The 14,181-nt window shown below is 45.6% G+C and overlaps 1 protein-coding gene across 2 annotated transcripts in view; it reads right to left on the reverse strand.

Moving 5' to 3' along the window:
* The window catches only part of LOC119459181 (serine/threonine-protein kinase 10-like), a 69,220-nt gene that overhangs the window by 21,921 nt on the left and 33,118 nt on the right, over positions 1 to 14,181 (reverse strand). For both annotated transcript variants that reach the window (XM_037721008.2, XM_049666140.1), the window contains exons 16-18: positions 7,530 to 7,673; positions 7,325 to 7,454; positions 2,486 to 2,808 (exon numbers count right to left, since the gene is read on the reverse strand). In XM_037721008.2, the coding sequence (XP_037576936.1) occupies positions 2,486 to 2,808; positions 7,325 to 7,454; positions 7,530 to 7,673 (597 nt within the window). The remainder of the gene's footprint in view (positions 1 to 2,485; positions 2,809 to 7,324; positions 7,455 to 7,529; positions 7,674 to 14,181) is intronic.

The following is a 14,181-nucleotide window of genomic DNA, read 5'->3' on the forward strand; positions in this document are numbered from 1 at the left end:
CAACCGGACCGCCGCCAGTCCGCGCCGGGTTTTCAATTGACGATTGTCGTCTCTCGCATGAAACAACGAGCGCTCGCCGTGTTGCGCGTTTGGAGAGCGCGGGAGATCTTATCGCGCTGCCGCGCAGCGAGACGCGCGTGCCACGGTGGCCTCGCGGCAAGGCGTTAACGCGCGGTAACTTGCCGCTCGCGGCATGACTCCTGGTGGTGCCAGTGGGCGTGCACGGAGACAGTCGAAGGAGGGGCTTTAGTCGAAGGTGAGGGAGCTGCGAGGGAGTTGAGAAAGAGGGCGAGGGGAGCCACCGAAGCCACTGCCACCGAAACGGCGGAGTTGCCGAGGCCAAATCTGCGTTCCTGCCGCCCTCCTCCCTCACCTTCGACGGTCTCCGCGCGGGCGCGCGCGCGCGCGCCCGTCTCAATGTTGGCGCCGTCCGCTCCCTGAAGTTTCGTTTTCTGCCGTTATTGCGAACCGAGCGTTGGGCGGCGTGGGCGCAACTCGCTATGCGCTTGCGCGCCGCGAAATTTCACGACTCGCACAGTTCGTTCATCTTGCTATGGTGCTCGAATACTTCAAAAGTACGTCCTTCCGTTAATTTGAACTTCTTTTAATTCGAACAAATTTTCGGGCCCCTTCGAGTTCGAATTATTGAGATTCAACTGTAGATACACGCCTGTCTTTACAAACTTTGTTCAGATTTATCTCAGAATATTGATTTTGGCAATTTATATCTTTTTTTATGACATATATTTCGTTAATAAATCTTTTGTGTGAAAAGTGCATTCACTCTGATTTTTGTTTATATATTACAAAAAATATTCAGTGCAGTACTTCCTTGAGAAAAAAAAAAAAAAAGATCTGGCGTAACCTACAAAAAACACCTATTTCCCCCATAGTAGGGAAAGCGTTAAAAGATTAAATCATGATAAACCTTGACAGCACCTCATACCCCTACCTATATAATTGATAAAAGTAAACTGATTTCACCACATTAAAGGGACACTAAAGCAAAACAATAAATCAACTTAGACTGATAAAGTATTCTTCTAAAACTCTGCTGTCGTTAATTACACTGCCATAGGTCAATTATTCGAAGAGAAAATGAAGCTCGAAGTTGACTGTTTTGAATTTTTCGCGGAAACACCATCAGCACTTTAGCTTGACGTCACGGCTTCTAAAGTAATTTTCGTATTTGGGCCACGTTGGCTCAGTAAAAGTTTCCATAACTTGCCATATTCAGTCTTGGGCTAATTTAGAACACAATGTAGTCAATCTTTACTGCTAAAGAATTAACTGAGACCTAGAAGACGCTGTCAAAATCCATGACGTCATGGTGAGCTGGTGTGGGAACTTCAAGGTGGCGTCGCCACTCGTTTCTTTCTGGCTTACCAAGCGGCTTCTCGCGGTAAGAGTGGTGTTTTCGGTATTGTGGAAGGGTAATCTACTGATACAGAAGAAATATTTTTTCCCTTAAGTGTCCTTTAAAAGTGCATGGCGCAACAACCCTGCTGGTGCCATAATGACAGTAGTCCTTGCGGCTATCTTGCTATACTTGGGGTCAAGGCAACTTAAAGGCGAATGCAAAGGAGAATGCTGTTGTTGATTTTACCAGCAAATTTTAGGGGGAAGTTGGGTGCGCCTCCGGAGCCCCAATACTACTGTAGTACAGTTGAACCCATTTATAACGGACTCGATAGTTACGCGAAAAGTGGTCGTTATACCAGTAGATTGTTATATATGGAGTTGCCCTTAAAAATGCTAAAACATTAACAAGACTGAAGCTGGCGTCAGCAGTTACAATTTGGCAGCAGTTTGGTTCGAAAACCAGATTTTCAGTGTTATTTTTGTTCCCGGTGCGTTCCCGCACATAGCTGCAAACTTCCGTTATTAGAAACGTCCATCTAATCACCGGTGCACGGACAGCGCGCGCAGCCGTCCGTGCACCCAGCTTGGTCGCGCTTCCGTGCTTTGGCACTCTGCATGTGCCCTCTTTTTACCGTGACCGGGTTCGAAGCGTTGTTGTATCAGTATGGCGATTTAAAAAAGTTTGTTACATCTGGAAGCAGTTTCCATAGGGAGAGTGGGAAAATCGTAAATGCACTGAAATGTGGTCGTTATAGCCAATAGATTGTTATAAGTGAGTTCGACTTACAATATTTTTATTCTCACCTCCCTGCCTTTTGATCTTGAGTGTGTATTTATCATGGTACTAACAGAAAATGCTTCTTTCCACAGGTGCCCCCTCAGCTTGCTAAGGACTACTGCTTATGGCATGCTTTGCAGCAGTAGCGGCACAGTGAAACTCGTCGTGAAATTGGTCCATTAGCACCAAATTTGTATCAGGGAGCCTCCTTTTTTAAGGGCAAGGTTGAAATGCAGTGGCATAAGAAAAAGTTTGCTTCTATGTATTCAGGAGGAAAATCTACCCTGCTTTCACCAAGCCTTGCTGTACCAGGAAGCCATGGACACTGTACACTAAATTAAGTACCTTGCGCAGTCGGTCTTTGTCCTCATCCGGAGAGTCAGGGCCACCATGCAGGCTGATGCGAAGGCTTTCTTTGAACATGAGCTCACGTGTCTTCATCTCGGAGCGAATGCGCTTGGGCAGCTGACGGCGCTCAAGGGCTTGGCGCTTCAGCAGCTCATCCTCACGTCGCAAGTTGAGCCGCTTGACCTGCTCTAGCTCCTTTTCATGCCGGATGAGCATTTGATGCCGCTGGAGGAAGAAGCCATCCTTGAGTTGCTTCTTAGCCAGCTGGTGCTTCTCGTGCAAGTGCCTTTCTTCAAGCTCCCAAAGGGCCGCCTCCCGTGCTGCAGCACAGATAGTTATCACAGACAAGACGTTTCAGTAGAACATGCCAACTGATGTACGCACTCATAGGCCACATTTAAATTACAAGCAAGCCTTGCAAGTACATAGGAGGACAGGCATTACACAAGGTACCTTTCAAAATTGTAAACTGCTCTAAAGAAGTCACCTATTAATTTATTAGGCTTGTGCAAATATTATGCTATTTGATATTTGTTTTGGCTCAAATATTTGGCTGCTGGTAGGGGGGTGCGAATTTGCTGTCGCCGTCGAATCCAATCCAATTCAAGTAGTAACAGCACAGATGCACATTTTATTGTGATAGAAATCTTATGGACACTCCAAGCGCATTTCTGCCGTTGCTGTGTTTGTCGCTTTGACGTTCCGTATAAAAACTGTAACATCGGCACCGCGCACCATACGCTGTATGTGCGAGTGAAAGCTCGCGAGAATCAGCAGACGATTGCGGCTCAATCTCATGCGCGCTAGGCACGCGGGGGTGGCGAAAAAGCGGAGCGCATTTAACTTCGGCGGTGGCCGCTATCTTGAAAGCGATCTACAACGTGGAAAAAGTTCGAATCCACGTGGGCCTTGTCTTCAAAGCGATCTGCGATGTGAACAAAGTGCAACTAGTGCCGGTAGCTTTGTGTGCGCTGCGCTTCGACATTCAATTCGCGTTGAAGCAAAAGACGGCATGAAGGACAATTCTCTCGCTGCTCTTGCTGTGCGTCTTCACTCCAGCGTTGTGACATCGAGTTTTCGCAGTCATCGAGCAAAATGTGTTCATGTTTACCTGTGCACGCTTCACACCGTACTTGTTAATTTAGTTAGTAAGCGAATGTTTACAAGTTTATACGACCAATTCAACTACTATCTTTAGTTCATGTAGTTGTCTACTAATTTGCTATCGCAATCGATGCTTCGCCTATTGGGTGAAACTGCGACATTCTTTTTTTCCCCCCTTCATTCTGCCAGTGTGCTTGCGGTCGTGGTGTTGTAGTGTTCTGTTTGAAGATGTCGTCGCGGCAAGTGAAGATAACCGATTTCTTGCTGCCTACCTGCAAATAAAGCCTGTCCGAGTGTGCGTGTTTGAGAGCATCGTGTCGTAGTTATTTTCCGACCGGTAAGTAGCCGCTAAACTGGCATTGGCGATTAATCCATACATTGTTTAGTTTGTACCTAAACGTCGTTCCCGGCCGACTACGTATTAACAAGGTTTGACTGTATCTAACAAGCCCATATAGGGTGGCGAATCAAGTGTCAGTGGTTCACTTTCTGCTTGCACATCAGTAATTACCAGTCTCGTAGCATTCAGTATCATGGTCTGTAACGTTTTCTGGTACCAATTTAACAATTTTAACGCGATAGCGTTAAGGGCCCCATGTTGCAGAAAATCTGGCGTCCACGTCCGGCGTGCGATGTTGGCATCTGTGGCGGAGAAAATCATCCCCAACCACCCCGACCGCGCAGGCCCTCCATGTGGTGCAAGGTTTTGATGAACAACAATTGAATTTCTCACAGTGAAATCCGTCAGAAAAATGGTACAGTACGACTTTACTATTCAGTGTCGGATTGTAATTTGAATGTACAGTCGAATCTCGTTAATTCGAACATGCTTAATTCGAACTGACGCTGTGGTCCTGTCAAAGTTATGTGTATTTCAATAAGCGAAAATGCTCGGTAATTCGAACGCAAAAGCATTTGTGACGGTTAATTCGTTAATTCGAACATACCATGGACCGACAATGCTCTCAGCAGCGTGCAAAATAATGTGACGGCGCCTCCGGCATTGCTCCGACACAGCCATAGAGCAAATGCTTATGAGAGACCCCTTAATGCAGCGGCGGAGGCCCAGTCCGGCCAACGAAAATGCCCCACGCCGGCTAACGCTCGCTTCCCGATAACGACAGACAACGAAATTTCAGGGAGCGGGTTAAGCTGGCGCCGGCACCCCTACGCCGGCAAACGCTCGCTTCCTGATAACGGCAGAAAATGAAACTTCAGGGAGCGGGCTAATCTGCGCCGGCCGGCTATACCGGCGGCGGGCACGCACGAAGACAGTCAAAGTGGAGGGAGCTGCGAGCACGGTGTAAGAACATTTAAGTGTTGACACTGCGCGAGCGTGAGCGTCCAGATTATGTTTGGCAGCGCACGGGCGCACCGAATAGTTCTGCTGCGAGCAGATGGTGCCGCTGTCAGCGGTCCCAGCTTAGCGGCGCCGGCGGCTTGACATTGCTCTGCCTCACTGACCTCCACTAAAAAGTGCTCTGCCTCCCCTAAATTTTCGTTCATAGTGGAGTGAGTAAAACTCAAAGCGCGCAGGAAATTAGTTATTTCAGATTACAGTGATAAGTGTACCAGGCTTAATGATTCGCTAACATGAAGGTATCTTACGCAGGGCGTGAATGGCGTGAACACGGATCGATCGGGCAGCACTCAAAGCCCACTCAAGTTCCGCTCGCGCGCACAATTTATTTTCGTCCGGTCTAGCCGTTCATACAAGCATTATTTAAAAAAAAAGAAAAAAAAAAAAAAAGAAAAAAAAGCATTGGCCTGCACCTCGACCAGATGTAAATAGTGACTGCACCAGAAACTGTTGTTTTTCATGCTTATTGCGGCTTTGATTCACATTCTGAAAACCACTCAAGCATCGTTGAGCGAATTCAGTGTGGCCGCGGTATAAATTAGGAAATGAAACGGCACAAGCTTCCGATATGCAACGCACTAGAGCAAAGTGGCTGTTCATGGCTGGAACTTAAGATAAGAATGGACATCAGCTATGTAAAAACTCTTTCAAATGGGAATTTATTAGGCGGGACGAAGGCAGGTGTCTATCTTGGATTAGAGCAACAATACAGTTTACTGATGAAAACCGAGCAAATGCCTTTTTATTCCAATTCCACTTAACATAGACCGTGTATATTATTCATTTGGCTTTCGTCCATTGAGGACTGAGTCTCTTGCAAGGTCTAAAAAAAGAGGTGACTTTCTTTTTTCTTAAATTGCATATGAGAATGTGCCAATGTAAGCGTATTCGACAATGCATGCTACAGCCTGTCCACAAATACACTTACACCCACCACAGAATAATGTCATAGACTTATTTTTTATTTTGCAACAACACAATACGAAAAAAATTGTGCATGAAGCAGCTCAATAATTGTAATAGGGGATATCCATCCCAGCAGCTTACGCTCTCATACACTCCCACAATGCAAAAATGTTGAATAAAACATGCAAGCGTGTAATATACATCGTACGCGCATTGTAAAAAAAAAAACAACAAACAAAAAAACATTCTGTAGCTAGGATGGAACAAATTTGAAGATCAGTCATGGTGTACATTCTGCCTAATTACATAATTAGTCTTAATTAATTAGTCAACTTCTCAAATATTATAATTAGATTAAAAGTGCCCATGAAAAAATTGTAGAGCAACATGAAAGACTCCCGAAACAGCTTTCTATTGCTGAATACGCGCTACGTAGAAGTGTTTTTCCGAGCGTGAAAGAAGCCCACGAATACATGCAGCAAAATTTGCACAAACTGCTGTGGCACACAGGAGGTTCTCTCTTCCACAGCGGCTTTCAAGGTTTATTTGACAGTGTGAGGTTCTTTGAACAGTTCAGAAATAAGGTGGGAACTGCATTTGCAGACAGAACAGGGCTCTTTGGCACGTCAAGCAGCACCTTTTATCGAGCTCCGCATAATATGCCGTCGATATCATATCCTTTGAAAAATGCTTGGCGCAGACATTGTCGGTAGGCATTAGAGTTGGGTCGGCCCTCAGATTTGCATGGCGCCACTGCTCTAGATGACCGCTGTCGGACGGCGCTTTGAATAGAGGCACACGCTCCGTAGAAGTCCGGTATCAAGAATTGCAGTTCGCAATGAAGCACCTTCTACCCATTTCAAGCGCCCCTCAGAAGGCCACTGCCACCTTTGTCGAAGGCCCGTGGCGACAATATCCAAGCACAAGCTCATGAAATGCACGCGAACAAAAAGTGTGCCTTCAAAACAGCGTGGCCGCACCTACAAGCAGGAAGACGCAGCAGCGGCAGCACGCGCCTTGCCGCCAAGGCTGGGACCACATTCCGCAGCGCCCTCTACGACAGCGCCGACCGAGCTGTAACCAAGCCGAGCATAATCTGGACGCGAGCAGGCGGCGGTTTCGCGTTCGTTGTGGGGAGAGTGTCAGCACCTCTCTTTATTATTCTTACACCGTGGTCGTGTGCATAAGTTCCAGGCACAGGTAACTATCAATACAACACAGTGATTTACAGTGCCACCCATTGAATGCTGCAAATTGCCAATTTACATATGGTTTGTACAGCTAAACATTTAGAGAATGTAAAGTCAAGGAGGACCACTATGAAAGAAAACCAGTGAAGTCTAAATACCAATGCCAAATCATAGCGACTGATCGAATCTGGTGCTGAATTCGAGAGACAGTAGGCAATGATGCACTTAGTGTGTGATTTGATATCAACCAGTAAAAGGTAAAAGAGCTTCACTAACCTCTTAGTAGTTGCTGCTTTTGCTGTAGGAACTGTTTCTCAAGAAGAGCAATCTTCTCTCGATGGCTGTCACTCAGCCGCTTCATAGACAATTCATGCTGCTCATTCAGTTTCTCCACAAAAAGCCTCTCCTACACATGGGGAGGCCAAGGGTTAGGATACTGGCCACATACAGTAAGTACCAAGCACAATAAACCAATAGTTACCTTTTCGGCTTGATCCAAATCCATTTTTTCCTTCCGAACCCTAAACATGTCCTTTCGCTTTTCCTTTGGCATGAGCTCAACTTCTTGTTTCAAGAGCTTTGCTTCATTTTTCAAGCTTTCTCTGAATGCTTTCAGCTCTCGTTCCTGCAAAAAGGCATGTTTCAAACTCCAAAGAGCACAAATCCATTCAATGTGGCAGGACATAATTAAGGAGACAGATCTTTGCCCATTCCCACTAAAATGCAATACATTACGTACAAATTCCCTAAACCAACACTTTACTTAACATAAGTTTAATGCTATAACAGACAGCTCCATAACAAAAAACAATGCATTTGAAGTTTGCCCTACAGTGGTGTGGTCATCTGAAGTGCTATGTGCAAGTGTGCTTGTAACTCGTTCTTCGGCACTAATTAACCTATCAATTGAGTCACCGACCTATTTTGAGGACTGCCTAGAAGTCTGAGAAAGAAAACTTTGAACCTAAACCGGGGCTTTTACCAGTTTTGCAGAATAAATTAAACAATGTACAGTCGAATCCCCCTACAATGAATCGCTACAATGAAATTTCAGCCACAACGGAGATTTTCTGATTCCCCGTCCGCTGGCCATAGAAAGTAATACAAAAAAAGCCTCTTCATAACGAAGCACTTTATTCGGTATTTCTGCTTTAACAAACTTTTCGAGAACGAAACAGGGACTGAATTGAAATTAGAACTGCCAAGTAGTCAAATTAGAAGGCCCTTCCAAATCTGTGACTATCGTGTGTCCGCTTGAACGAGGTTTTCGCGAACAAAATCAAATTCAATGTACCAATATACGCCACTGCAATCCATAGCCATGCGTGGTCATCACGCGCCTGTGCGAGACTGCACAGGATCACCACAATCGCTGCTGTTTTCAGTGGTATGTGTCCGGTCGAAATGGCTACGCCAACGAAGCGTATATTTCTCTCTCTCTCTCGAGAAGGCACATATGATCGCCAAGGCAGAAAGCGGAAGGAAAAAATTTCGCAGTTTCGCCCGAAAGGCGAAGCATCGATTGGGATACCAGATTAGTAGACAGCTATATGAACTAAGGATAGTAGTTTTATCAGCCGTATAAACCTGTAAACATTCCCTTACTAACTAAATTACTAAGCACGGTGTCATGCGCACACAGGTAAGCATGAACACATCTTGCTCAATGACCGCGGAAACTCGGTGTCAACACGCTGGAGTGAGAAGGCACGGCTATAGCAGCGAGCAAATTAACCTCCGTGCCGTCTCTCGCTTCACCGCAAACTAAACGTCGAAAGCACAGTGCACACGACTCTACCGGCACTAGCTGCACTTTGCCCACATCGCAGATCGCTTTGAAGATGAGGCCCACGCGGGCGCACACTTTGTGCACGTCGCAGATTGCTTTCAAGATGTGGCGACCGCACCGCAGCCGCTGTTGTCAACGTGATGCCAACATCTCGTCGTCTGGGGAAAATGACAATCCACTAGACACACTAACTTAGGCGACTGCTTTGAAAGTAATGGATCCTTTTGACCTCATCTTAAATTATCAGAGCCCACGACAATGACATTGCGATGGCTCTCTGAACAGACTGTGAGACTTGCATAACGCCTTTGCTTGCCGTGAAGCGTAAGAAATCCAGGCTGACCGACTTCAGGAAATAAAACTTCCGGCAAGCGCAAGCTTGCAGACTGTCATAAATATGCAATGAAATTGTGGTAATTCAAACTGCTTCACTGCGACGGTGCATGTGCCGCAAAATGAGCGTTTCGCAATCGACTGGGCATGCGTGTTGAGTTAGGCGTCGGCCGCAATGTACGAAAAATGCTACAATAGCGGCGCGAAATGCATTCTCTCGTGAAGTTGACACTTTATTGACCCCCTTTGGTACATCTCAACCTCTGCCCCCACGCCTTCACAAAGATTTCCCCGACGATGGTTTCGATTTCGTTCACAGCTTTGCCATTTGGCGTACGTATATACATACTAATTTTGAGTTGATGAAGTTGCGCCACAACAAAATTTTTCGCGTGTCCCATGAATTTCGTTGTAGCGGGACTCGACTGTACAAGGACTTTCAAGCCCAGACAAAGCATTCTCAAGAATGAAGTACCACGAAGCCCGACAGTTTGAAAACAAAACACAGTCATGAACAAGCAGCAACCATTCTTTTCAATTAGGGGTGTGCAAATAGTAAAATTTTCAAATTTAATATGAATAGTACTACAGTAGAACCTTGTTGATATGATACTGTAGCATACGATTTCCCGGAACCAATGTTCACACAACTGAGAACACAAAAAAATACCCAATAAATTACGCTTCTTTTACTGTTAACACGTACCCAGAAAACACAATCCTTTGGCACCAATGTTCAATACATTGCTAAAGTGCGATGGTATGATACATTTTCTGGTCGCTAGGTCTCATATAAACAAGAAAAGGCGTAAGGCATGCGCAATCGTGAACAGTAGCCACTCACGCAGCAGCTTCCCCCCAATACTAGCCGGCCCGTCCGACGTGAAAACGCCAGCGCACACTTACTTTCCTATTCTAGAACACGCAAATCTCATCCCAGGTCCTCATGTGTAGCACTCACAGCTATCACCACTCACCCTATTGTGATCAGCTTCTTTACCAAGTCTGCTTCGCAGCGCGTGGGGAATCGTGCTGTTGGAAGTGTACTGCGTGCTTTTAATAGGCGATAACTCAAGGTTGACGTTCCCAAAGTGAACATGTTTCGCTCTGGCAGCATCGTAGCCCTCGTACTTCCGGTGTTGCTCACCAGTTCAATTTCGTTTTTATCTCCCATCATCGCTGTGTTAAAATACTATGTAATAGGAAAATGATGTGTGAGCCTGGTCGCTGAGGCCCCACTATCTCGATGCGCATTGGCGTCTTGTGCAGCAACGATTTACGCTGAACTGGCACAAACTTCCCACCAAAATGACACACCCCAAGAAGCTGCTGACCAAGGCCGAATTCGAGAAGCGCAAATGTACGCTTGCTGAAGCCGCAAGAATGACAACGCCCGTCTTGAGCTGATCGAGCTTACAGAGCGTTGTGCAACGCTTCGCATTAAAAATTTGGGGGTTTTACGTGCCAAAGCCTTGATCTGCTCATGAGGCATGCTGTAGTGGGGGCGGCGTCCAGAATAATTTGGACCACCTGAGATTCTTTAGCTTGCACCTAAATTTAAGTACACGGGTGTTTTCACATATCGCCCCCATCGAAATGCGGCCGTTAAGGCCGGGAGATTCGATCCCGCAACCTCGTGCTTAGCAGCCCAACACCACAGCCACTAAGCAACCATAGCAGGTAACGCTTTGCATTACGTAGTTGTCAACTACAGCTGAGTGACTCTGACCATACGTTTCTTTTCCAAAACGTATGAGCGAGGTTCTACTGTATTTAGCAAAAAAGAGAAGGGGAGGGGGCTTCGGAAATATAAGTTTATCACTTCTAAACAAAGTAAATTATAAAATTTCCTGTGTAGTTTGTCTACAAGAAGCCTTTTTTTTACGTTATTTGATACATTTAATGCTGTTATCATTTGAATTTTATCTCCTTTGAATAGCTTGTAAATGAGAACAAAGGAAATGTGACCGTAACTGGTGCACAATGACAATGACAGTAATTCAACAAACAAAAAGCACATCAGATGCAAGTAAAACTGAAGTGCTAATTGAAGGAGTGAGATTAATTACCATAGAGTACAGCATGGTGACATTGCCCAAATAATAAGTAGGTTTGCCTAAATCTGGAGAGAAAATTCGTAGGCTACCTAAGGCGGGACATATGTTTAACAACTGAAAGCTATTGTGCATCAATGATTTTTTCCATGTGTTCGATTGCGTACTTGCATCGACGTCTATGCAACAACCGTGGTTCTCTTGCAGCAGAATCATACTGAAGAATCGCCACTTGCATCAGTTATGTTCCCTTTCTGTCCATTAGTATTCGAATAAAATGAATAATTCGACAACACTGAAAAGTGAACTCTCAAATCGAATACGAATCGAATAATACGGAGAACTACTCAATTCATTTTCGAAATTTCAAATATTCCCACACCCCTAGTTTGTAATGTATCACACACTGGCCCAGGACTGCCAACAAGCTATAGCGCAAAGTCATCTCTGCAGTGGAGGTGCGGATTTTCATATTCGAAACTGAACAGTTTGACGTACGCGGTTTGTCAGGTATGATCACAAAGCATCATTAAACAAATCTCACAATATTCAGGCTGCCTGGCAACACGTTTCACATCCGCAAAAATTTCACAAGCGTCTAAAGTGCCTTAGATTAGAGATTCAGCCTAGCCCTTGTACTCTGTAGGGCTACATAAAAGATCTGCGGTGAATGAGAAAGGCTTCTAAACCCTGCTAAATTAAAAAGCAGAGGCCCAAAGATTTCCCACTGGCAAGGACACTAGGTACTATATTGTTTTCTAACTCCATAACATAACAGTAGACAATAAAAACCACCATGAAGAGCGATTACCGTATTTATTCGGTTATAAGGCGAGGGTGCAACTGGGGGGGACCAAAGAAAAAAAAAAAACGTGAGTATGCACACCGGTATAAGGCGATACGAAGTAGCTGTCCGATTATTGAGATTTGGCGGGGATCGCCTGAAATACTGAATTGCTAACACAGCCAAAATGCAAAATGGTGACCTTGAAATAGGGGAGAAGGGAGCTTTAACACGTGGAGTGCAGGTTATATGCGAATTTTGTCTTAAGGTGTGGCTTCACGGCAGCGTGAATTTCTTACAGTGTGGCTTCACGGCACTACAGCACGTGCTGCCTTAAGGGGGGGAGGAGGGGATGAAAAATAATGTTTTTGTTTCTTGGCAGAAAGGGCTGAAATTTGGCACACACACTGTACATTGCCATAGAGAGGCACATTTAAAATTTTATTAAGCTATCTTCATTAGTTTTTGTTTTATAAGAATTTACAAAAGTTTACAAGTTACTTGCTCGTGGAAAGCCTGGCACAGTAACGAAACATGGTACGGAACTGGGAATACTTTGTATGTTTGCCCAAATGTCTAATCTATATCAAGACAGTGTTAAATTTTTTTTAGTGCCTTCACAATTTTTTACTCAGCATGACATGCATGTGACTTGTGTTTCACTGCATAGAGCCATGTAGTTATTCTGAAATAATTAAATAATGGAAAGATATATGTATGAACATTTTGAGACTGCCTTGATGTGCAGCACAGTTTATGGATCACAGCAAAACAAACCGCATCAAAATCGGTCCAGCCATTGTTGTGCTATGCTTTTTACGAGCGAGGTGACCGACCAAAAAAAAAAAAAAAAAAAAAAAAAAAAAAAAAAAAAAAAAAAAAAAACAGGAAAAAGAAGCCACAATTGAGAGAACGGGCTGTAAAGTTTTGCAAGCAGTGCAGGTTTATTAGAACGCATCACGGCGGTAATTTTTGGCATCATTGCTGTCCTTTGCTTCTTCGTTTAGTGGGCTTTGAAAATTTCATAGCCTGGCTAGACCATCAAATTGAACTTCCGTTCAGTTGTGGACACCGCGCGAAGGGAGTCGCGAACGCTGCATGCTTGCGCTTCTGCCGTCACCGCTGACACGAAACGCGGCTCGAGGCGCGTCTGAATGATGCGCCGTTCGGGCGACTATTTGTCTGGTGAATCTTCGGTTATTGCACTGTAGCTCGTCGACGGTTGGGGCTCGCTCGGAGGTGGCGTGTCCGTGTCGCACGATGCACCAGAAACTGAGTACACCATCTTGGCCGGCGATAGTACCCTTCGACCCGCATCGATGCGATCTCGGCGGATTGGCGTGGCCGTACGCCAAAGCGCGGGAGCCTCCGTTGGCGCGCCTTCCGTCGACTGTGTTATCGGTGCCGATGGCACAGGGGTTTCGCTGCTGGTGTCACAAGGTGCAAGATAGGAGTGGCACGTAATCCACGGTGCAAGGTAGCGCGGCACGTTCAGTCGGGTGCTCTTCCGCTTCTCCCGCTAATCGCCGTATTTTTCTTGTCATAGGAGGCTCACGCTTCCGTATTCTGAAGGCGTGCTTTGTCCAAAATTTCTTCTCGATTGAGCGACGATCCATCACTAACCTGGGAGCTCTCAGAAATCCGAATTCTGTGTGTCAAGTGAAGATGTCGGCGTGGTTTGCGAAGCAGACAACTGCGGTTGCCATCTTGCTCGCTGCGCAGCAGTAACCAATGGGGAGACGCCTTTCAGCACGGCAGCCAATCGGAGGCCCGCTTTCATCGGAGGGCCCGTGTGACTACCTCCAGCAGACCCGCGCTTCTTTTGTGTTTGTGCGTTTGTTACAAGATGGCGACGACCGACGAATTAAGAAGTGGAATGGCGAAACTGAGCTTTATAATGATACCACGATGGCGACGCTCAGTGGCGGGAAATGTGAGATATGGCTCCGTGAACTGCAGTGATTTTGCGCGATTTAAAGCTGTTTTCTCGCCCTGCGCACTGACAAATGAATTTTTTGGGGGCCCTTTTAGTGCGTTTTTAGCCAAACCATTTTGATACAGTGTAGATTAGGCATTGCAGATACCGAAACACGTGGTTTCTGAAAATCGATTTTTCTCGCGATTTTATCCCCGCGTCCCCCCTTAAAGCGACACTGTAAGGCGAAATTCACAG

Source organism: Dermacentor silvarum, chromosome 1, assembly GCF_013339745.2.
Source record: "Dermacentor silvarum isolate Dsil-2018 chromosome 1, BIME_Dsil_1.4, whole genome shotgun sequence".
Classification (NCBI taxonomy): domain Eukaryota; kingdom Metazoa; phylum Arthropoda; class Arachnida; order Ixodida; family Ixodidae; genus Dermacentor; species Dermacentor silvarum.